Source organism: Mastigoproctus giganteus, chromosome 4 (assembly GCF_048544385.1).
Source record: "Mastigoproctus giganteus isolate SK-2022 chromosome 4, ASM4854438v1, whole genome shotgun sequence".
Lineage (NCBI taxonomy): Eukaryota > Metazoa > Arthropoda > Arachnida > Uropygi > Thelyphonidae > Mastigoproctus > Mastigoproctus giganteus.
This window is the reverse complement of record NC_143578.1, coordinates 75,454,435-75,479,818: the sequence shown is the minus strand read 5'-3', so window position 1 is coordinate 75,479,818 and position 25,384 is coordinate 75,454,435. Positions and strand designations below refer to the sequence as shown.

Sequence of the window (25,384 nt, the reverse complement as noted above, 5' to 3'; positions counted from 1 at the left end):
ACAAACTTGTTGAAAGCACATCAAAAATACACTAGGCTTGTCAAATGAGGCGAATATTTGTACTGTTTTCAGACAGATCTAGCAAATTTCCTTACAAGGGTTGTGACCACTGAGATGTGGGTCCATCCGGCCAGAGACAAAGGAGCAGTCCAAACAATGGAAACAGTTTGTTCCACCAGGACAACGCACCTGCTCACAAGTCTGTCATTGCCATGGCTGCATGACATGAGTGCGGCTTTGAAATCTTGGACTATCTTCCATAATTACCAGATCTAGCTCCATGGTCTTTCAGTTTTTTTCCTAATTTGGAAAAAAATACCTGGCTGGCATCCATTTTTCAGCCTACAATGGCATCATTAGAGTCTTGCATCGGGTCGGGTGCGGTTCCGGTTTTTGGATGTTAATTTAGTACAATAATATCAAAAGTTAAGATATTAACTTATAAAGTAAATGTTTTATTAGTTTTTCTAAGTAACAGTACTTATTTACTAAATTATGAGGTGTGTGTCGTGGGTTTTTTTTTTTTTTTTGTGGTTTTAATTATACGCACCGCGTACTTTGCATGCATTCCAAAAGGTACGATTAATTTTCTTTCTTTTTTTTTTTTTTTTTTTATCCTCACCTCATCACTTTTACCAGACGTGAAAAAGGACGCGAAGACATGAGACTCCTAGACTTACTTTTTCGATTTTTGAATTATCTCTGATTATAATGGTTGGTTGCAGAGCCGGATTTACATATAAGCTACAGCTTAGGGCCTCATATTACAAGGAGCCTCGGACAATCTTAAATTCCTTTTGTAATATTTTCGCAGGTGAATGTAAGAGAAAAGGGTCTAATATATGTTATAGCTTAGGGCCACAAGTTTAAATCCCACCCTGGTTGGTTGTTTCGTGTTTTAGGCGCATCAGCAACTTAGGCCATGCGCAAAATGTCTGCAAATGCGTGTGTTCTGTGGTCGATTTGCTGGAAGAAAAATAAATTGTGAAACACGTTGTGAAAAAGACCCATAAAAATTTCTCCCGTCATTGACGGGATTCGAACTCTCGTCTTTTCCACCCGGTGTGTGGAGGACGGCAATTACACCAACTGTGCTACCACGAAATCTCTGAATATGATGTAATGTTGTTGTTATGTTGCTTCTGATCATAAACTTTGCACTTAGTGCTTCAGAGTTAGAAATCGGATCGACAGTAAAAATGAAATCTTTCATTAAAAGTTTCTCAAACTGCAGATATAAATACATAATACTAACGTAGGATTAGTAAATTCAAATTCATCGGTAAATTCAAAATTACTGTATAATTTAAACAAATTATCGTCTGCATTTTAATTTTTTTACTGTCCGGATTTAATTCTTGCCACCCCTGCCAACGTTCCCAGTGCAGTAAGCGAGAGAGTTTTGTGCATCTGGATTTCTCATCGAAAGAAGAAGAGTACAGCTGAACCCACAAACTACCGATGTCCTGTTTGTACGCAGAGACTTAATAAAAATTTACAAATTATAGAATGAATATGTTACGAGGGGCATGGATGTACAATGTTTCTTGTCATTCGCCAACAACCCGCCTCCCCCAACTCCGCGTGGTATACTCTGTGTCGCAATACAAAGTCTGTAAAGGCCAGAGATAACGTGTGTTGGTGTAGTCTTCGTAGTGTAGCGTTGGTATGTACTTCCCCGGCCATTTAGCCGAGGAGCACATAGTGGACCCTCCGTTGCCCATCCATCACCACCTCGAGGATTTAGGCCGGGCGTAGGTAAAGCGTCTGGAGGTGGGGGGGGGGATACCCTGAACTGGGTAGGAAGCGAGGGAGTTATAGTTGAGTGTTGGAGGGGAAAAAGTGTGGGAGGGGAGATAAGGAAGTGAATGATAGAAAGACTTTCTACCTCGCAATTGGAAGTTAAAAGAATAGAGGTAGAACCCATCGTGTACGTGGGGGAATCGTCATGAGCAGAAAAAAAAGGTTCCGAATAGGGTCAGAATGCCCTGTGTGTGTGAGAGTGAGAGAGAGAGAGAGAGATCGCACTATGGGCACACAGTACTTATCTGTTACAAAGAGAGGGAGGTATAAAGATGTTGTAATTAAGCACCTATACGAATGTACAGTATGTTCGTTTGCTCATGCACTACTTATTGACATTGTTCTGCTGTTTTCGTGCCTAAGTAATCACGGCAACAGAAATATTATTTGTAAAATACAGCATAAAATATTTTGTTTTCTCCCCATTCAGTAAAATGCCTGTGTATAAATGCGTTATAAAGAAAAATATTCGAAGAAACAGACATTGATAATAATAAAGAAAAAGTATTCTTCCAGTGAAGAATCGATTAAAAAATGTGATCGAATGGTGCACTAATCAGAAAGAAGTGATGTGTGTTAAGCGCTAAAGTATATAAGTCAAGAGGTGTCAGCGTATTGAATATTCTTTGGCCAATCTGCCTGTTTGCTTGACGAAAAACCAGTTTCTGAGAGAGAAGGAGATGCAACTCCCTCGAAACCGATTAAACTCGGTAACGTTAAAAAAAACCAAAAAAAAAAAACCTTAAAGTTCTGTTGAGACATGATGCAAAACCCCAGGTCCTTTTCCGGAATTTTTGAATCTGTGACAATATTTGGTTTAAAATTCGTTTAAATCTTGCAAATTTTCTACGCTTGAAAACAAATTTTCTGCGCTGGTCACATTTAAATTGGATAGAAGTGATTACAAACGGATTGAAATTTTACGCCTCTTTTGCTTGGAATCTGTTCTTTATTAATAAAGAACAAATTCCTAGTCTAAACAAATTGGATAGAATGAAAAACCCGAACCAACAATTACAAATTTATTTTATGTGTTTTTTTTTTTAATGTTTTATTCTTGTTTCCGTAATTAAGGGTTCTTATGATGTGATAATTGTACCTGGGTTAGGATTTTTTTTTTTTTTTTTTCAATACAGGGATAATTTTACTGAAACAAAAATATAATTACAGATCTATTTGTGCACTGTTTCATGAAATAATATTAATGTTACTAGTATTATGGTGTCCTAAAAAATTACGTCACTCCGGGTTTTATTGATGGGTCATAATAATGCTCTGATTTTTTTTTTTCAATTTCGGAATTCCTTTTGTACTCGTTTTCATCCGTGACCAAATCTATATTTGGATCTCACTAAGTTGGAGCCATTGATCACTAAGAGAGGAACTAAGCTTTTTTGTATATTTTGTAAGCATGTCATTGGTTTATTTATTTATTTTTTTATGTACTCGCCTAAAAAATGTGGCAATGGCGTGCTCGACACAGCAAAATCCCCCCCCCCCCCATTACGAAATTCCCCAGCCGTGCAGTGTTCGGGTAAGTTAGCTAGAAAGCGGTATTAAGTTAATAACCGCATTTAAAAATTGGCGTGTATTGTTCATAAATAATAACTCCGTATTTCATTATTTATAAAATAAATTACCCAGCCTATGAATTGCACATCCCACTTTTTTTTTCTTTTCAGTTTTATGATCTCATTAAAAAATGCATGAAGGAGAGCGCTGACCAGCAATACGAGTACGACGACAGTTTCATCATTGACTCCTGTAATTCGGTGGGCATTCAAGAAAAAGTAGGTGTTATTCCCTGTTTTTTGAAAGCACATATTCAGATGGTCTTTATAGGAAATAAAAATATTTAAGACATATATTCGGATTTAGTAGTTACGTTTTTAAATGTGACATGCACAATGTGCGTGAATGTGTTATAAAATGTTTTTTTAAATTTTTGAAAGAATATCCAAGATCAACTGTTTACAGTACATGCCCGCACGAGTTAATCTTTTTATTTTCCAAATCATCATATGAGCAAAAGAAACTGATTTTATTTAGTTCCTACATATACAACTTCTAAGCTTCTTTGCCACATTGCATTATTCCAACAAGAAGAGCTGACGAACGACGAAACCTTTATATCATCGTGATAACTATTTCCAGTTTCCCCGCGGTATTTTACTCGGATGCTCAACTATCTACTTCCCCAAAGTATGAGTGTTTGTACAAGGTAGAATGAAAAAAGTGCCCGACCGAATCTTTTAAAAATACCTAAACATCGAATAAATTTTTTTTTGTTTTTTCTTTTTAACTTAGAATATGTAGAATATTTTTACTGTAGGTAGCGTTCTGGTTCACGAACAGGACTTTTTCATCATATGAGCAAAAGTTTATCCGTTATTCATGAGGAGAAATTTCGTATAATCGTTTTTCACAATATTGCTTTTTGAATAAAGATTATAAAATTTTGATTTTTGTTGGAGAAATCAACTTGAGAGACCACAGAAATGATCGTTGCAACATACGATAAAAATCCTTTCCCGAGAGGGAGGATGTTCCAATGGCACAAACGCATCAAAGATGGAAATAATATCTTTGAGGACGTTGCACGGTATTAATCCACAAGCTTCTTGCATTCGATGCATTATTCTGGCCAATCGTCGAAATAACAATTAATGTGGCTTCTGAGGATGGAATGTCATATGATTTGTTTCCAATTCATCATATCTGATATTTTATGCATAAAAAATTATGCAACTTGTTTGTTCTATGGTTTTTAACAACATCAAGATTTGTGATCGTCATTGAGGGTTTCTACAAAGTGACAGCAAATGAGACGACATCTCTAATTCATTTAATAAAATAACGTGCAGGTAAAATTTCACCAGTCGAAGATCAAATTTCATCATGGCCACCATCATTTTCTAAAAAGCAATAAAAACAGGGCATTGTGTTCTTTACAACTGCCATAAATTACCGATGGAATGCGTCTTTCGGGGGGATTATGAATTTCAAATCTGGTAGCGTTTGAAGAAAAATCTGTTGAAACACGGGTGTTCGAGATATCTCCATAACCAAACATCTGTTGAAATTAGATCGGGCGATCTTTGTAGGCCAGGGATGAGGAAAATGCTCATAATTCGCTTCTCTGTGAAGGTTTCTTGTAGGTGCAGTTTGATATTATTGTCAATATTCAGCGTTCCCGCATAAAAATTATGCTCCAATGTAAACCACGTTCCTTATTCTTGGGGATAATTTTATACCCCAATAGGCTAAGATAACCTGTGCCCTTAATTGTACATATCCCAAATTTCCCTCGATTGAAGAAAAGATTCCAAGAAAAAGGGACAAATTTTGCACGTGCCAGTAAATCCACACAATAATGTAATCATTTAATGGGTGGAATGATTCCTGAACGTGTATACGACGGTTTTCTCTAACCCAAATTTGAAAATTTATGCCCATCACAGATTGAAGTGAAAGTGTGCTTTATCCATCCGTAGGATTTTAAATAATCACTCCGGATCTTGCGCAACCTTGTGAATCATTCACTGGACAAAATCGCAACGGCTTTGATTGTCTCATAGTTGAATCGACGCGTATTTCTTTTTATAGGGAGGCCTACTTCCTAAAGGCTTTACTAACTGTACTCTAGCAGTCACACAGGATGTATGGCGAGCACTAGATAATCTCAACGAATTTGATCGGGCTTGTTGGTGCACCTCACCAATTCTTTGGATCACTTCTCGCGATGCTGAAGGACAACCACGTCTAGGCGTCGGTAATCTTCTTCGAAACGTCTCGCAGTATTTAATACAGTTATCTAACAAGGAGGCTTCGAAACGTGCCGCAATGACCTGTCGCTTTCTTTTAATAAAGTTGGTCCAGGGGTTTACGTGCGCCATCACAAGTAAAGAGGTTCTGGATTTTGTGGCCAAGGGAAAGTGCGAGGCTCATTCGGAACTGTGAAAATCTGGCTGGCCTAAATCAATTCATATGTGTGCGGTCATACCGAATATGCCAACTTTTCTGGCATCGACCGTATCGAGAATAAACGAAAGTTTATTTATTTAAAGATGCTTTATCTTTAGGCAAAATCTAAGAACGAACTTGACTAGACTTGGTTACTTAAATTAGGGATACAGCGTCAAGCTTTTTAAATAATGACGAAGAATAAGATAACGACGAACAAACACTCATTCTTCGATCTCAGAGTCACTCCTTTTTATAACGAACGCAAAGGCTGATTTATTTATTGGAGTAAATAAGAACTTATAGGTTGATACGACCGGATAAAATATAACATTAATGTGATTTTTGGCCTTTGACAGTTTTGAGAAATGTCGAATAATACTGTGACTTTCGTTAAGTTATTTTGGAAGTTTGTTCTCTCAGCCATTGTTTTTTTTTTTTTTTTTTTTCTTTTGCGTAGCCAATTTTATTTTACAAAATGGGAATACTGTATGTATTTTGTTTATAATCAGCAGCTAAAAGCCATGAGCGTCAGTATATAATGCCTAACAATTGCATCTATTATTTGGTGTATTTGCCTTTTTTTCCTTGATGAAAAAGTCGAATTACCAGGAGAAATAACCATGTAGAATCATCTAAGGAAGCTTATTTGGTCTTGATATTAAAGAAAGTTCGAAAAAGAAAATCCCCCTTTCGATGGTATTTGAACATTGATCTTTTGCACACTGTCTAGAAGTACAGCGTCGTAGCCACTGTGCCAACCGCGAGAGCTTGAAAAGGTATCGACCATTCTTTAATTCGGAGAAATAGCAGGAATGGGGAAGCTATCAGTCAGACAGACGCCACGTGAGTCACAGAAAGTTAAAATTTCATCGGGGCAGAAATTAAAAGCTTCACCCCAATTTTTTTTTTTTTTTTTTGGAAGATCGCCGTTTTTTGGAACGAGTCATGGACCGTACGTTGCGCACCTTTAGGCTAGATGCTGTTGAATTGCTTTCGCTTCAGTTTTTGCGAAATTTTATTAAGTTCTGAACGTTTCAAAAACGAATTAATGGTTTACGGGGACTTGTGACATAATACTTGTAAGACTTGTCCACCGTAAACCGTCTATTGTAAAGGTGCTTGTGGAGCGACTTTATATTCGCAACAGTAAAACAACGTTTTACTTAACTTTTTTATTTCTTCCCCCCGAAGAACAGTTACTTAGTAAAACCCTATTAAGCTCTTTATAATTTTAATGTTTATTTGCATATTTTAAAAACTTTTGATTTTGTTAACTGTCTGTTACTATTTTCATTCTTTCCATACATGTTATTTTTACTGTATTTTTCTAGTTCTCAAAGCTTTTCAAGAAAGAATTGGTAAGGATGTTTTGAAAATCTTATTTGTTTCTATAGTAAGATTAGTATTGTTTTGTTGTTTCGTCTATCAAATACCGAAATTAATCTTGAAAAATTTTGGAGAAGGGTTTTTTTTTTTTTTTTTCTCCGTGAAATAGTATGGCCTCCCGCGGGGTGGTCAGTTTGTCACCTGCAAATTTGAAAGAGATTCAAGTAAAAAAAAAAAAAAAAAAAAAAAAAAAAACTTGAACTTGAAGAGAGAGAGAGATTAATAAATAAAAACTCTTATGATGTTATGATTATTGCTAATTCCAGGATATATACCTTAAATCACTGTTATGATATTGATCAAACGGCTCATTCGAGGGATGTCCTGCATTTCTACATTAGAGACCATGTGATAATGTTGTAAAATGACAGTTTTAATTTCCATAATATTCCATTGTAAAATACCCATACAGAATACTGGATTTTATTACAACGCGTTCATGCGCAATATCACTTCATAATATTTGCATGATGTTATTTATGACATCTTGCAGAGAAGAGATTCAATTTACTCCTCGGTAAATTGTGATTTTTTTTTTTTTATTTATTTATTATTATTATTTATTATTAATTTTTTTTTTGTATAATTCGATCCCCTGGAATTTAGAATACTCTAGATGTAAAGCTAAGCGGAGGAGTACTCATTATTTATCAATCATCTATATTCAGGTTTTTACATAGATTCACCTTCAGGAATTACGAAACGTTTGTTGTTTTTTTTTTTCGATTCATGTATAAGCACCTTGATGGCCTTATCACATTAAACACTGATGTTTTCGAAATGTATTCTTTTCATTTACCAGGAAAAAGCTTTCAGAGAAAAAACTTATTCTGTATCGCACAAAAGAGACTGGAAAGGACTTTACGTAGTAATACTTTCAGTATTACTACGTAAAGTCCAGTCTCTTTTGTGCATCCAGTACAATACTACGTATTGGATGCTTTACTACCTGTATTGGATGCTTAATGTTCCAGACTAGTGGTTTTTGCACTTTAGTGACCCAAAACTGTTTCAGCTTTTTAAAATTTTGCCAATGTTCGAGCTTAGAATCATTTCTGTGCTTTAAATTAAGTTTTTGAATATTTATAAGAAATTTTGGACAGTATTCGTGGTGTACCTATAAAGAATCACAAGATATGCAAATTCAGGGCCGGCAATAGCCTTAATTACCCAGAGAAAGTGAGAAACTTTTTTTTTTCTTTTTTTAGTGACACCAGTGCTGAGATGCCCTTAAATCATCTCTAAATGGCTGACCGTTGGCTTTGAGAGAGAGAGAGAGAGATCACCTTTCTTAGCTCCCCCCCTCCTCTTAACCCAGTTTTGCGCAAGCCACGATTTGAGAAACGCTGTTCTAGAGCCTTTTGTGCTTTAGAAAATATCGATTACGATTTAGTTAATTTTTATTAGTTCAATTTGTTATGCAGGATTAGTAAGGTGCATAACTTCAGGATGTGATTTCTGAAGTCATTTCGAGAAAAAATAAATGTTATACCAACATGGGTCCGATTCTAAAAACGGTTGTGGAACTGTGGTTGAATTTAAAAAAAAAATGTCTGGGGAGTTTTGAATGGTAAAAAAATAAGCAGCCGCATATTCAATAAAATATTTATCCCTATTAGGTATATGTTTGCTTATTTTAAAATTATTTTATTATTTTTATCATTGAAAACTTCAAAGCCATTTTTTCAATTCCAAAAGTCAGCCCCAAAACTGTTTAGAATAGGGCCCATGTTGATAGAACTTTTTTTTTTTTTTTTTTTTAAATCGGAATAACTTCGGGGTGCAATTTCTTAAAGTTCTGAAGTTGTAATATTGCTCATGACTCTCCCAGATTCTACCAGATTTTTTGCGTGAATAGTTTGTCTACTGGAAACTTGGGCATTGCTTCTCTCAAAATACGCACACCGGTCACTTATTATTTATAGTTAAAGCTATTTATTAATTATTGTTAATTTATTAAATATATCTCATACTAATTAAGTTGTTTTCTGTTTCTTTGCTTTAACTTGGAAACATTTTGATGTTATAATTACTAACTTTATTTTGAAAATCAGTATTATTCTTTGTCATATATTACACCATGTATATTCCATACCGTTACTTTTAATGTTCCAGGAAGAACTGAACTTGACCGCAGAACACGAGGTAAGTGGTTATAGTTTAGAAATTTTAGTAACAGTTATCTTCACTGACGCTTAGCGGTGAAGGAACAAAATAAAAACATAAATGAACCAAACATCTTTTATTGATATGGAGGGACGCTTTCAAATTAATTCATTTCAAACGTTAGTGAGACATTTGTCTTAATGCGCTGCCTGGTTGCATAGTCTGCTTATAACTTACAAGTCACACCGGCTGGTCACTCCGGCAAGTCTGTACTCTGTCACCATTTTTCTTTTCACTCCATTTCAAAGAATCGGCCTTTTTTGGCAATTTTCACAAAGATTGCCATCTTGAAACTCGTTACCTTATGCGAGCGAAATAGAAGGTTCCAGCAACAGGTTGCTATTATCTGCTTACTCGGTTTGCGTATTGTACCAGGTTATGTAACAGTAACAGTTATCCACACAGACTAATATAGGAACCGGTAGGTTACATTGGCATAATAATAACAATGCAGAACAATGATGGCAGTTCTCGTAGCAAAAATGAATTTTTAAGCAGTTGTAAGATGTTTTACTGCAAGTGAGAAAAACTGCAATCCCTTATAACGATTTTAGTTACTGGTTTTTAAATATGGCAGGTTGAGGGAAGTGGGATGAGAACAGAGAATTAATGTAGGGAAGTTTTCACTCGGAATTACTACGAGAAAAGACAAAGTTCGTATTCCTCTGTGCCATACGTTGCTGTTATCCCTTCGCAAATTGTTAGCATTACCGAAGTGAATAACAGCAATGGATTAAATTACCTTTCCTTAGTACAGAAATAAAATAAGGAAACAGATTGAAGGAAGCCAACTTAAAATTCAACACAATGTTTACTACAAAATTACCAATTAGAAAACAGATTCCTCCGTGAAATATGTGTAAGTAAATTTTCTTGCGATGTTCACAACTTTTTCAGTTAGATTTAATAAGTTTATTAGTAAACTGTGACATATGGTTATATTTTACGAGCTTATTTTTTAATTTAATTTATAATTAAAAAATGTTTAAATACTGTTTAGCGTTTAACTTTAATTTGGTATTGATTGATTAAGTGGTGATAATAGTACAGTGTAAAAATATATTTTATTTCTTTTATAGAATTGTATGAAAATATTAAAAGTGCCGGTAAGTATTCCACCACTCACGCGTATTTTATTAATTTTATATTTATAGAACTTAAAAATCTGATCACCTACCTGATGGAGACGTATAAAGTGTATTCGTGTCAAACGACACCAGGGATTTCCGCCCCCATCTCGACATGGTTTTCTTTGTGGGTAACGGATCACTATTAAGGCCAGAGATTTAAGTGTATGGGATTTGGAAGTATTGTGTTCTATATCGTTGTTCCTCTGGCCATTTAGCAAATAAATTTTCTGTTTATACTCCAGGACGACCAAACGGTCAGAGGAGTTCACAAGATAGACCGAATACAAGAAACAGCACCGTATTCAATAGTCACCGGCTTGAACGGCGGTCACTCAAGGCACGTGTACTTATGCACCCGCGCGCCTAACCACTAGGCTATGGCGGCTAGCTGCTAAACACCTGTTGGGGGCCCAACGTTGCCCGCACTCTGCATCGTGGAGGCAGACCAGGTACTCCAGTATTATAGTTATTTATTCTGGCAGGCCCTGCCACCTAATTTCCTGAGATTTCAGTGGTTAGGGCCTTAACAAAAAAAAAAAAAAAAAAAATGCGATTTTTAAGGGGTGGTTCGCTAATGAGGTTAAATGTCGGAATTAATGCGCAATTTGGAAGTTTTATTCAAGTTTTTTCGTGTGTGGCGTACACTGTGATGTACAGAGAGAGTGGGGTAAAGACAGATATATGGGGTCAATAGGGAAGACGACCCAGATACGACATGCCCATGCCGCACCAGGAGAAGTAAACGGGGAGGGACCGTCCCCTCGCCAGGTTAGGGAGAGAAAGTGGGCCAGACTAGGTGTCCAACCCAGATCGCCAAAAGGCGACGCGGCAGCATAGCTGCAGTCGCGGTTTTTGGTTGTCCCGTTCAGAGTCGCTTCAGGTGGGTTACTGCGGTCTCGGTCATGGTTTTTGAATGTCCAGTTCAGTGTCAATTCAGGTAGGTCACAGTCTTGGTTCAGTGTCTCATTCAGTAGCGCTGCGTTCCTATGTGCCGCCAGTAAGTAAAATGAAATTTGCCGCCCTAAATGTTGAATACTGATAAGCGTTAAGCAATCCGAAAACAATATTGAAAAAAAATTTCGGCGCCCCCTTGAACTGCCTCCCGTAAGCGATGCTTACCTCTCTTACCCACTTGCGGCGGCCCTGGTCTCACTAGTCTCGTGTTCGTCTTATTCGGTCTGGGAGAGGAGTCAAAGTGTGTTTGTTTCAATTGCTGTCTCCAGGGTTTCCCCTATATGCCACTGTAGCATCTGAAAAGGTGAAGGCCGGCAAGTGTATGTAGGTGTGTAATTATGTGTCTTGTTATGCCGAGTGTCGGCACTGGCCACTTTGCAGCCAGGGGGCAGAGGACACATGGTCCCCTGACTCCCAGCCTTGGCCACTAGGAGGAGCGCCAGGGTCCACTTTCTAGCAGAGACTCTTACTGGGGCTATCAGGTTTGCCTGATAGCCCCAAGGTGTTTAGGGAAAGGAAGTGGGGATAAGAATTGAAGTATGGGGATTGAAAGGGATGGGGAGGTTGGACAGAAGATAAGGGGAAGACATAGACCTCCCACGAAATAGAAGAGAAAAGATTTTACAATAGTGTATAGAGTGAAAAAAAATATATAAATAAAAAAGAGTGACTCCAGTCAGTTTGTAGTACTGTACTGCTCTGATGTCATTTCAGGTAGTCGTATTGGTTGAGAGCATCAGTCCTGGCCTTTTACGCCAGGTCATGAATGGATGGGTATCTTTGTTGGTAATTTCCTCTGATCGGTTGTAGTAATGCGGTATGTCCATTTTAGATGCTGTAGTCGTGAGTGTTTTCTCCTTGGTTAGTTTAAATGGAGTTCTTCTATTCGGATGTTTCCGTATTAGTTGTTGCGGATAGCGATTTCCGTTCTTCGTCTCTTAAAGATGTCCTGGGCGTAGCGGCAGAACGCGGTGTACTCGTCTTCTGAATCCAGGTGATGCTCGTATTTTGATACGAACTTGATTCTGATGATGAGTACTGATCTTTGTTCCTCATAGCATTCACATTTGTGCATGATATGTTGCCAGGTCTCCCTATTGCCACAGGTGCAAGTTGGTCCTCAGTTAGTCCGGGTGCATTCAGTTTTTCCTTAAAATAACCATGGCCTGTCAGGAGGAAGGTAGTGTTCAATCCCGGGTAGAACCATTTGGGGCCTTTGGATAGGTCTTGTCTACGTAGTGTATAAATTTCCGTGTGACTTCACCCTTGGTCGTCTCTTGCCATCTTCTCTGCCAAGTTTATTTCAGGTGTTCCATGATTTTTCTGTTTTCCGTTCGGCGGTTGTTTGTAGGGTCCAGTATAAAAGTGTCAAATGTGATGTGTTCCCTTTGCCAGGTAGTACATCAACCCACATCTCGCCACCTCCAGATCCAGAGGGAGAGTTCCCGCCAGGACCTGCAGCGCGCAGGTACTCACCGTGTTACACGCTCTGGTGATGGTGGGGAGTATTTTTCACTGTATCGTCTCGAGGATTCTTTTATTTACGACGGTTCTTGCTTTGGCATACCATATTGGGAGCTGAATAAGTCATTGCTGGGACGAAAATCGCTTTATAGTAGAGGGATAATGTTCTTTTGTTTAGTCCCCAGTCTCTGCGTGTTACTTTGACCACTAGCGCAAGTTTTTTTCTCAGCTTCTCCTTCAGATATAAGAGGTGTTATTTAAAAGACAGGTTGGAATCTAGGATAATGCCTAGGTATTTCATCTGTTTGTTAGTTTGATTGTGCTTCCCCTTACTTTTATTTAGGGCGACCGTCTGAAGTTGAGTGCTCCTCTCAGCATGAGTTCGTTTTGGTTGTGGAAATCTCCAGAATTGGGAGAGGGATGGATCAATTCCTTTTTAGTATAAAATTTCTACTAGACATTAGCCCTTGCTATGATGATTCGCTGTACCACATAGGGTGGCGAATCCTATATAAACTGCATGTGTTTTATGTTTTATTATTATTTTAATTTTGTGTTTTAGTACTTTATCCTTCTGTCCCCAACTAAATAATGAGAATAAAGTGACCCCTGAACATTCATAAATTTTTCGCTTCTCTATAAATTTTTTAATATTCAGTAAAAAAATATTAACATAAGTTTATAGAATATAAGTTAAATATAATTTTTGAACTTCAATAAAATTTAAGAATTTCTGGCCTGATGTAAGTGGTAAAAAGGCTGTACAAAAACATTAACGCAATATGTTTTTTTTTTTTTTCTCTGTAGACCTTAAAAAGCCTAATCTGTCATCCAAGTAAGTAGAAGATTATACCTTTTTATATAAAATACTCATTCTGTGGTTTTAGGCACATCAGCGACTTAAGCCATATTGCTCCATTATGTATTATAGAAGTGAATAAATAATAAATATCCATTTATTTACTGTTGTTTTATGCCAGATGAATACATAATTAACTGGAGACATAACCAATATGGGCCAGAAGGGTTTACATCAGATCACAAAGATATGTAAATAATATCAAAATGAATCTCTTATTTCATCAAGAAGCAAATATAATAACAACTTACACACACTAGTTAGAAGATAGGATGGCATCACCGTTTCTTGTGCTACTGGTTGCCTGCAGGAGGGTGGCTAACATTGAGATGCTAAATACGTTTTTGATGGATAAGGAGAAAATATTCTATTAGAGAGAGGAACTAATGACTACTTCTGTCTAGTACTGAGAGAGAGAGAGAGCTCTCTGGTTTTCAAACTGTGGGGTGTGGAGATATACTGCTTCATAGATATGAATCAGTTGTCTCAATATCCACATCTTTCAAGAACTTTTATGGGTTTTTTTCACACTGTTGCAGAGTTATTCAGTCTCAGGCGAGGATAACGAGGTTTTTCTCCTGGAAACCCTGGTTTACTCAAGGAAGAACTGGACATATTTTTGGAGGATATGGATGGGAGAAGTGGGGTTTTTTTTTTTTTTTTTTTTAGTGGATGCTAAATAAACTTGCTTTCTTGTATCATATTCAGCAAAACAGGCAAATCGACCAGAGAACACTTGCAATTTATGGACATAATACACATGAATACACTGGAATAAAAAATAAGTGGCTAAGATCAAATAAGAAAGATAAAGTTAAAAGAAGTATTGTGTACACTTATCAGGATTAGCATTAAGATCAAAAAAGCTAAAATAATTAGTAACAACCACGGCAGTAGCATCATTAATAAGTGAATTGTTTTGCTGTGCCTCCTGAAATGAAGTGGAGATTTTAATATCTTCAGCATAAGCAATGAGGGGCACATGTATAAGCAGCAGAGGTGGGATTAAGGTGGAGAAAAAAAGGTCAGAAATAGTACCATCCTAAAAAATACTTCTTTAATTAGAAAGGAATCATTAAACCTTTCTATGGAGGTATTTTTGCTCAAAACAGCAAATTGCCTTGTACAGCCTAATTCTTCCAATAAGTACAGAAGCCCCGATACTTGAACACTGTCAAGTGCAGTGGATAACTCGTGTTAAATCAGATCGAGTTTACCGTTGCGATTTATGGCATCAGACACGAGAAAAGTAGTTTCTAGAAGATTTGTGATGATTGAGACCCCCTTTCTTCCACGGCAGTAGGCTGTCAGCCTTTTAATGGTGTATATTTATGGACTTTAAGGAATAAGAATAAGAAAAAAAATTCAGTGAGGTACCTGCTAAATAGAGAGGCTGATAATTCTAAAATGTAACTGCTGACATGCTTATAACAAAGTTGGGAATATTATCAAGCCCAGTGGAATTAGAGAAAGTTCTTAATTTATGTTTTAAGAGAAGATCTGAAGCATTAAAGGAGAATTCATATATAAGATTCCCAAAGAAAGGATTCGAGGGTAAAATTGAGAGAGCGGGGGGGGGGGTCAATGAACCTGCTTACATATTCAGGCCATGCAAAGGGATGAGGAGACTGAGAGGACAAAATCTTTTTACAGAAAGGGAGGTGGGACTCCAATAATTTCCAAATTTTTATTTTTTTTTTTTAAGAGAGACAAAAGTTGCATATGTGTAAGTATGTAAGTATAGAGGTGACAGTTAAGCCCCCTTTTTTTGTCCTAAAGAACTTCTGCTTAAAATAAAAGCCATTTTAAGCAGAAGGCATTTTATTTCTTTATTATTATAAAAAAAAAGATTTTTTTAAAAGCAAGATGATACATTTTTCTTGCCGAAATTGGTAATATTCGTGAGTAACAGATACAGTGTCTGGTCAAGTCCAGTAGGAAAGTTAACAACTTGGAATAAATTAAGAGCATTAGGATATTTAAGCAACCGTGAATGTAATTCATTATAGAAAGGGAAAAAAAGGAAAAACCCAAAAAGCACAAGGTGGCATTTAAACAAATTAATTTTCTGTTTATACTCTGGGATGACCATATGGTCAGAGGAATTCATAAGATACAGAGAATGCTAGAAACAGCACCATATTTAGTAGTCACGGGCTTGAACCCAGGTCACTCAGCAGTAGAGTTTCAAGAACGAGAGCATAAAAATTTCAGTAAAACATTGCACCGCCCAGTTTTGCAGGCTAATCCCCCCTCAGTAACCCACGGGGGCACCCTTATCCTCTTCACCTGAGATCGGTTATTAATTACGGCCTCACTTGAAGAGGGATTTAATATTCCTTCGTCGTCGACGGGAACCCTATCCTGACCTCTCCAAACGAGTAGCAGGCAGTGATGTATTGTGCATCCCCGGAGGATAGCAACTTTCATAGAAAACTGTAAATCCACATACATCAAAATGCAATTCAAAGTGGACCAAAATATGAACTTTGAAATACCATTGTGTAAGAAAAAAAAGTTTATTGTAGTCGAAGTTGGTTTAACTGTCTTGTGACTGTTCAACTGTTTAACTGTCTTGTGACTGCAAACAGCCACAAGTAAGGAAGTAATGAATCATAAATAACTAGCAGATATTTTTTATTCATTAGCAACTCGATTTTGTCAATAAAAAAAAACTTTAAACAGTTAACCTTGTGTGTGTTTTAATATGAACTGAAATACAGGGGCGTGTCCATAACTAATCTTTACAATTTAATATTCCTCGGAGCACTTTTAAGGTACAGGTGAAAATATAAATTGGAAACAGCGTGAGTGCACAGTAGGCTGCAACCTGGGCGCCAAAAGGTCGATGTTGAATCACCAAATAATCATTACCCTTGAAGGCGTGTCAGAGAGATACAGTTATACATGAATATTTAAAACGGACAGCAATAAGAAGGATGCAAGCGAGCCAGGCACAAGTGGAAGTATCTAGATGACACGAACTGAATAAAAAAAGTTTGCTGATCAAAAATCCTCGTTTCCAGATTAGAGTGATTGCAGAACTTTCCCATTGTGGTACAGGCAATGTGTTTGGGTGCAGTACCGCTCCAAGTGAGCAGTATTTGCTATGGAGATCAGATATACGAGTATTTTGTTCCTGTAATTTTTTTTAAAACAGACCGGCATAAATATCTCTACATTTTAGAAGCATTCTTAGCTTTATTGCGGGTTTGAAACTAGTGACTAAGTTTAAAGACATAATGAAATATATTAAAGAATTGGGTGAATGACATAACGCGGTATAAATATTAGGTAGAAAACTGCACTCAGGAGCAAAAAGGGTTCGAATCGTGCAAATTAAATAAGAAAAAAAATGTCAGTTTACGAACTTAATTTTATATTATATAATTTACAATAAATAAAACATAACGTAAGTTTATGATACGACACTCGACGTTTTTGCCATACTTTCACAACGCACCGATTCCTATTTGAAAATGAATACAATTTTTCTCCAGTTAACTCATGTCTCTTCAGTGCCTTTTTCTGCTTAATATTAAATTTTTCTTAATATTTAAGAACGTATATATAAATATGTAGTAACAATAGAAATGTTAATTCCCAATAAGTTTCGTGTATGTTTGTTTTTCTTTTTTGTATGTGATACGTTTTTTTGAATTTCATTGCAGGTGCAGTTGGAAATTATGAGTGCCTGAAGACAAATTCTCCTCAAATAGTCAGTGCATTTTGTCCCTCGATAAATATCTTGATATTTTGTTAATTATTTTCATATGTATATAAAATTAAGTTGCACAGGTGTGCTGCGTACAGTTTATGTGGACTGCGTTATAAAAAAAAAAACAAAAAGCCTGAGAAACGCATGTCTATACAACCGATTCAAAGCTTGTTAATTCGCGCCAATTAAATCTTGTTATTAAAGATGCTTCATCAACTAAATGACTTTGTAAGGGAAGAAAGATAGAATTCAATTTTGTGCCAAAGGGGATGCCCCGATCTTGAATTACACTCCGTCTCATCTCAATGTGGATTGATTTTTTTTCTCGGTATTTCTAAGTAAGGTTAAAGAAATAAAAACCAGAATTCTATAAACATGTTTGCAGCTAGACCTACATAATTATTTGGCTGGCATATATTTGCGTAATTTGTAGGCATGTAGAAGTGAATGGGAAAAAGTGAAGCCACCAATAAAAGCAAATAAATTACTCCTATTTTACTCAAATTATGGCAAATAAAATTATATTTATAACCGCAGCCTTTTCTGAACATTGTCTGTTTTCTGCAGATAAAAGATATCCTCAAAGGATGCGAAGATGCCCAGTTTGCAGGAAAAGAAGTTTCCATTATGTTCCAGTCGTTATGTGGCACACAAGAAGAGGCGGTGAAAAACGCAAAATTGGTAAGAGCCGAACACAATTGAGAAAGTAATGAAATTGGGCCATTTGTAAATTAGGTGAAAATGAGGTGCGCACGGATAACAAAGGACCGAAATATAAATTTTGGGCGCGGTATGAATAAAGCAGTATGACTACACAGGTTGTATTTCTTTATCCTCATTTTTGTTTCTAATTTATATTAAAATGAACGAAGCACAAGGTTGGTAGTGTACTATTTTACACGATTCGACGCTTTAGAACAGGGACAGCAAATAGACTACTGTACTGTTCAAAAGCTAAAAAACAAACAAATCAAGATATATATATATTTAAATTATATCGTACAAAAATTTAGTGAGACATGTGTTTTTATAATGCACAAAGGCTAGCTAAACTTCGATTTGAAACTATTTGTGCAGAAGTTCGCAGCATCCAAAAAATGGTGCGTCCCTAATCCATACCCTAATAAGGCCTGTGATCCCCATGGTTAGCGATACAACGGGACATCGTCTCCTTGTGCTAAGACCTAGACTTATTAGCAGAAGCGGCCCCAGGTCTGTCAGCGCCCAGTGCGAGGTGCGCCCTCTCCGATTTGAAATTTACAGCAAATCGGTGAATTTTCGGGGAATTTTTCTCCCTAAATTTTGGCGCCCTGTTCGGGGGAACCTCTCGATCACGCCCTAAGCCGGCCTTGCTTATTAGTGCTGGAAGTATGAATTTCCTTTCTTGAACAAGAAATAGCGCGAGCTCAGTGGTGTTTCTGGGAGGAATCCAGAAACACCACTGAGTGTTTGTTTCTGGGAGGAATCCCGTGACTAAATAACCCTCCTGCCAATGCATGCCCTATTTGATTAGGATTGGGATCTGACTGTGTACTCCCCCCCCCCCCAAAAAAAAGGCACTGATTTAACAGCGAACTCTGTGAAAACGTACATTATTGTTCATTAACAGAAAGTCTGGGGACAATTTATTCTGATCACGGGCGAACAGAAAGATCAAGGACCTCACCTCGATACTGTAATCGTGAGAGTTCTTTGACATTGATTCGATCCCGTGCTGTTAAACTGCTACCCTGTTAGCGAGGTGGAATCCGGCTTCCCGTTACCTCCAAATGAAAGTGCATCGACAATCCATTTGAAAACCATACAGACTCATTGGAGAAGAACATGATGGCTTAGTGCTCCTGGATCCAGTCGACATATAATCGGCACCAATCCTGACTGGATATTTTGTGTATAGGGATATAGGCGCACCATAGTCTTAATCGCTTTTGCGCCAATAAAATCCAAACCCAATCCATTCCATTAGTATAGGGATAAAGAAACACGCGCAGCTAGTCATCTTTCGTAAGATTCTCCCCGTTCCATTTAACTTTTTATAGCTTAGATGCAATCATTTCTGTAAATCCAGTAAGCCCTAAAGCAAAATTTCATGTTCTGATGGCCTCATGATGCCCGCAGTTAGGGCCAGATAACGGTCATCTTCGATAAGTGTGCCCCGACAAGTCTTCGTGAGAGAAAGGATTTGTGTGTATTTTGAAAGCGAATATCATCTACCTACAATGTTGCTAGCCGCATTCGGCCACCTGGGCACAAAGTTCACTTTGCTCTTCACCTCAAATAATCATCCAATCGGTGTTTTTGTGAGATTTTCGTAATTATCGCCATCTTGAAATGTGCAAGCGATAAACCCGAAATACATTGTTTCCATCTGTTTACTCGATTCGCTTGTTGTTACAGCGTGTGCCGACTTTATTTACCGGGTGAGACAGAGATTATTTTGATTCATAAATTACAAATATTTTTTTTATTTGTATTTTTAAGCGTATTGGCATTTTGTTTAGCTGTTTGAGCAGCGGTGCAGAATTTTCTTGGTGGCGAGAAATGAAAAACGTTTGTATATTCTCCCGCATATGTACTGATACAAATTTGTTTGTGCCACATGACTTTAAATTTACGAGATACGGGTTCGAATGTGACCGATTTTTAACTAAACAAAGGATATAAAAAACAACAAAGATAAAACGATAAAGAAATTAAAAAACGACTACGAAATTGAAAATACACGGCGCAATGAAATGCATTTCGAAATAATTTTTAAAAGTACACCTATAGTTTGAGGTCAAACAAATAGTACACAGTTGGAAAGAGACGGCTTCTGCGCAACATTTAAATTGCACAGTTCATATGCAATTTTCAATGATTAGCCTGCCAATAAATTTTCTAGCGTGACATGTTTTGCACTCGGGGCATCTCATTTTTAGATGAATCCACGAAACGCTCGAGTTTGAATTATTTACTGATGTAAGCGTTTCACGCGATGTTTCTTTCTGCTCAATTACAGGAATTGTGGCATTTATTGATTTATCGGACGGGGAATATTTTATTTTTACTCCAGGCTACATTATTTAGTCACCTCCCCACAATTTGCATTGTTGAGTCATGGCTAAACGCTTAGTCAGCTAGTTGTAATTGTATATTCGATTTCTGTTTTTGATAGCATAGTCCCCGATGATGACTCCTTTCCCCTTGTAAACTTGAACAGCGAGTGAGTAAATTGTCACAACTACCCCAACACTTTGAAACTAGTTGGCAGTGTTTTACCCCTTAGCATTCAATAAAAGTCAAAAACTCATTCTCTTACTAACTACTGGGATTCTTCGAAATATGCGAATTTTTAGGAATATATTTCGAATTAAGCGAGGCATTTCGAGTTAACGCGAATTTGTAATTGATCAGTTACTAGAACTTTTGAAACGAATTTTTATAGCCGTGGAAGCTGTATCGTGCATTTTAAATAAAAGCATTGAACTCCACGTTTTAGAATGAAATCTGCTTACCAGAAGCATCACGCGATCAAGCCCTCGTTTGCAGGGTAGCCCGTATTTGCCTATATTTCAGCATCAATTGAGCTTTTCGCCAGTAACCTTCTTGAAACTTCGAATATCAAAGGTGTTTTCACTCTGCTGTGAGAAACTCTATCGCGGGTCTGTTTCGCATAACACGAATATTTTCTTCCTCTCTCGTTAGTGCTGCCATCTTTTCGCTATCATTGGAACTACAGAGAAAGCTAGAAATGCAAACATTGCAGAAAAAATTTCACCAGATTTTGACCGCTGAACTCGCCAGATAAATTTGAACGTAATATGTTTTCATTCACATTGCGTGTTTAAAAATACAAGTTGGGTCATAATTAGAATTTCGAGGATTCTTTATTGTTTTGTATAATAGTTGAGGAAGGTAATAGTACAGTTGTGTGTTGATTTCTGGTGAACAGATAGCTACGTATTTAATACTTTTAAGAAGTTAATGCCCACTTCTTGTATTATAGTGGCAGTCGTGCATTGCAAAGAAGATTGGACAGTACAATAACATACTGAAAACAGCGCTGAGTGTAAGTATTATGTTCATTCCATTTTCTTTAAGTGTTGCCAATTAAATACAAAGACCAGAAAAAAAAAAAAAAAAACTCAAAAGAAATGATCATATATTTTCATTCCTTTCATTTAAATTAGTTATACGTATTGCTTTAGCTATATGTACATTATATTGCCAAACGTAGTCAGCCACCCGCATGTTTCAAAGAGCCTTTTATTTATACAATTTTTCATTAAATTTTCAGCCCAGCTTGGGCCTTAATGACACAATCCTTGTCCGGTAGACTCTGAACTAATTTGTAATAATATTTTTGTCCATTCCTCCTCCTTCAACGCGATGGTCAATTCAACTATTGTTGCAGGCATACGATAGGCCTACCCTAAGCAGATTTTCAATGTGGACCTGTGGGCAGGCCAGCGAAGCTTTCGCACTCCCATGTCTTTAAACCGAGCCACTACAGGCTACGCAGTATGACACGGTGCATTGTTACGCTGAAACAGGAACTCATCCCATACTGCCAGTGTGGGAAGAACAGAATTATCCTGAATGCCAGTGTACCTCATGGCATGCATTGTTCCACGAACAACGACCAGTGATACAAGCCAAAACCAAGAGAAACAACTCTTGGGGCGCCTCCGTAGGCAGGTGGGCAGGAGCAGCACACGCTTCTTGATTAGACCGTGGTTCGAGCCCGTCACCACCAAATACGGAGGATGCGGAGAGGTCAGGGAATGACCACCGCATATCCCCGGAGCAATATTGCCTTAGTTGCTAATCTCCTAAAAAAAAAAATAAATAAATAAATAAATAACAGCCCCAACAGCCATAAGATGGGACAACTGCATTTTGATTCGTCACTCCATAACACAGCTTCCCAGCATTGCGAAGACTCATTACAGTGGGTTGTGCTCCAGGCGGTCGGCAGTGGGCATTGTGTTCCGTAACGTTTGTGGGCTCAGCTCTTTCCTAAAATCCGATACAACTCGGCTGTCTGCATATCCTCCTTGCATCGATGGTTCCTGCGGCTTCTCTGAACTCGCGGTTGAAAGTCTTCTGTGGGAAGACCCGGTAAACCGTAAACATTGAATCTTTCCTTCAATGTTTTCCGTTTTACCGGGATTTTTACCCGCTGTAGTAGCACCATGGTGTTTCCATTTTGTTAGTACATCAACCACGAAATCGATGTAGGGTGTTGCAGTTTTGCTGCAATGGTGCAAACAGACGATTAGTACAAATGGCGCCCTATGACGACTCACCGATTGAAGTGGCTAGGCACACACACCCCTCGATCGATCTGTTGTATTGCGTCGATCTGCCTACTTCTATCGTGAATGCGGGCGTTTTTATACCTGTCTTGACACGGATTGCGATATGGTTCGTTTTTCTCGAATCCCAGGAATTTCCGAATACTTTTGGCAATATAGTATACATATAACTACTGTACGAGAGATTCTAATCTAATATACCGATAATGCTAATCTATTTCCCCTTTATGTCTTTTAAACTTCTTAGCAGATGGAGCTACAAATTGATTCCTTTACGTTCCAATTGTTAATAACCAAATTCCGAATCAGAATTTGTTTCAAATTAATTTTTTGTGTTATAATGAAAATATGAGAGCGCCGATTTATAGACAAAAATACATTAACCTGGTTTGTCCCGTTCTAGATTTTAGGGAAAAAACCGATTATATTAAACTTTTTGAGATGGCAAACGATATCTTTCCCGGTTTACTTCTCTTGCCGAATAATTCGGCATTGTATCGTGTTCTCCTCTTTCAAACTATCAACTATTTATTCCGCTATGAAATAATAATTGCCCGGAAAGTTGTCCTACAGATATTAATTGATATTAGCGGATTAAATTTACATCGTTTTAAATCAGTAGCTTCGTTAATGTCTTTTGGCTTTCCATCTAAAGAAAACGTTTTACGTGGTCAAGTTTGATGATAATTCTTTCAAATAAATTTAAAATTCCTTCCTTTTAGGAAATTTCTATTTATTAGGAAAATAGGTTTTAGATAAGAGGAGTAAGCTTTCGACACACAATGGCACTCCACTTCGTACTGTTTGCTGTGCACGAAGGCAAGAGATATTATTTTTACGCGGAATAGAACTAGAACTTTTTAGGGAGGAAAAATTTCACCCGATTTTCATCGATGGTTATTGATGTGCATTTGGGTTACAACGTTAGGACACAAGACAACATGTCAGATTCTCTTAGACAGTTTCTCTTTTTCAGAATCGTCCCGTGTATTTCTAGAAAACGGTCCCACAGACGATCATAAAATCGGATGTAAAGATTTCTTATTTCCTAAATTCACAATTTCCGTTAAGAAACGAACGAAAATAGAAGCCGATTTCAGAAAAGCTGAATGTCTATTCAGTACGCGTTTAATTTCTCTAGTTAGAAAAAATACAGTACTCTGAATTGAACGTGCGGTATTAATGCGGTACTTTTTTAATGAATTTTGTTATTTACAGACGTGCTACGAGAAAGGAATTGTGCAGTCTGGTTAAGACATCGTGATGAAACCCGGAAGAGATTACCTTTTCATTGGAAAGTTCGCATGCCAGTCACAAACTCAACAGTTCTTGCCTTTGAAAATTATGCCGTATCTCTTTAATATTTTATCATTGTGTACAGAATTTCAACTTTTTGTTATAAAGCGAATATATAGTGGCTTGTAAACCGCAATTTCAGCAAACTAAATTTTAATAAAATAATGAACGTTTATTTTGATAAACAAGCGCGAATTGGACTTTCATAATTCTTGGGGGAACGTAAGTCTACCGGATGATGTCACGCTAAGCGCATTTACGTTTCAAAGGCATCAGCGAGACTTTTTCCTCAGAAAGTTGGACAACAGTGAAAGTTTAAAAAAAAACTTCAAACAGTTGGGTTCAAGCCCGTGACTGCTAAATACGGCGCTTTTCTTGTATTCTGTCTATCGTGTGAACTCCTCTGACCGTTTGGTCGTCCTGGAGTAAAAACGAAAAATTTAATTGTATTTATTTTAATTTTTAGTGTCACGTGATCACACCGGAGAAGTCGTCGATATCATGACCTTGAAAATATTAGATCCGATCTCTCCTTTAATTACTCTGTGGTGAAAAGTTCGCTAATGCCTTTTGAAATGCAAGTGCAATTAACGAAACAGTTTTTAGCTAACTGATATTTAATTTATTCCTCTTTATCAGCCACTGATCTGGAACTATGCCCGAGAACTTGAAATTGCAAACGCCACTTTTAAAATGAAAAACGCTATAGAGTCAGACTCTGACGATGAGTAAAGTTAATGAACAAGCAGAATTAATTATTTATTTAAATTAAAAACATCAACAAGCGGCCTCTAGCCAGAAACTGGCAGATCCGCTATAAACATACATACACATTATATACAATGATATACATAGTCAAAGTCGTGTTAATTACAATGTTATAATTAAAATAAACATGTAACATGTCCGCACAGCAAATCACATCACGCAACTAATCAGAAGTATAAATTGTGGCACAAGGAACCACAAGATAGCAGTCTTTGTCTGTCTCGGGAAGGACGAAAACCACACCCAGTGGAGGTAGAGCAATACCAGTGGGTGCTAGCTAATTCCATACCCACTGGTGCCCAAACTGGAGTACCAGCTTAAAAAAAAAAAAAAAAGATGGCAAGTAATATCAGTTTTTAGAGATATTGATAGACATAGCAGATGTTGGGTTGTTGTTGAGATGATGATAGACTCGAGAAGAGCTGCTTTCTTTTGGTGAAAACAGCAGAGGAAAATTGTTGTAGAGCTGAGAACGATAGAGGATTTTCAGTCAGTGCCACTTCATTTCGTTCAGAAAAGTATATATGACGTTAAGCTGTTAGAAAACCATTGGCGAACGTCCTTGTTGAGAGGG

General features: G+C 37.2%; 1 protein-coding gene across 1 annotated transcript in view; it reads left to right on the top strand.

Annotated features, from left to right (window-relative positions):
• LOC150086842 (uncharacterized) overlaps positions 1-24,095 on the top strand; it is an 81,245-nt gene extending 57,150 nt beyond the window's left edge. The window contains exons 25-33 of the mRNA XM_090371616.1: positions 3,486-3,593; positions 7,101-7,127; positions 9,271-9,300; positions 10,401-10,427; positions 13,677-13,704; positions 17,400-17,446; positions 18,014-18,127; positions 21,435-21,497; positions 23,965-24,095. Of these exons, the coding sequence (XP_090227742.1) occupies positions 3,486-3,593; positions 7,101-7,127; positions 9,271-9,300; positions 10,401-10,427; positions 13,677-13,704; positions 17,400-17,446; positions 18,014-18,127; positions 21,435-21,497; positions 23,965-24,000 (480 nt within the window). The 3' untranslated portion in view covers positions 24,001-24,095. The remainder of the gene's footprint in view (positions 1-3,485; positions 3,594-7,100; positions 7,128-9,270; positions 9,301-10,400; positions 10,428-13,676; positions 13,705-17,399; positions 17,447-18,013; positions 18,128-21,434; positions 21,498-23,964) is intronic.
• The last annotated feature ends 1,289 nt before the right edge of the window (positions 24,096-25,384 follow it).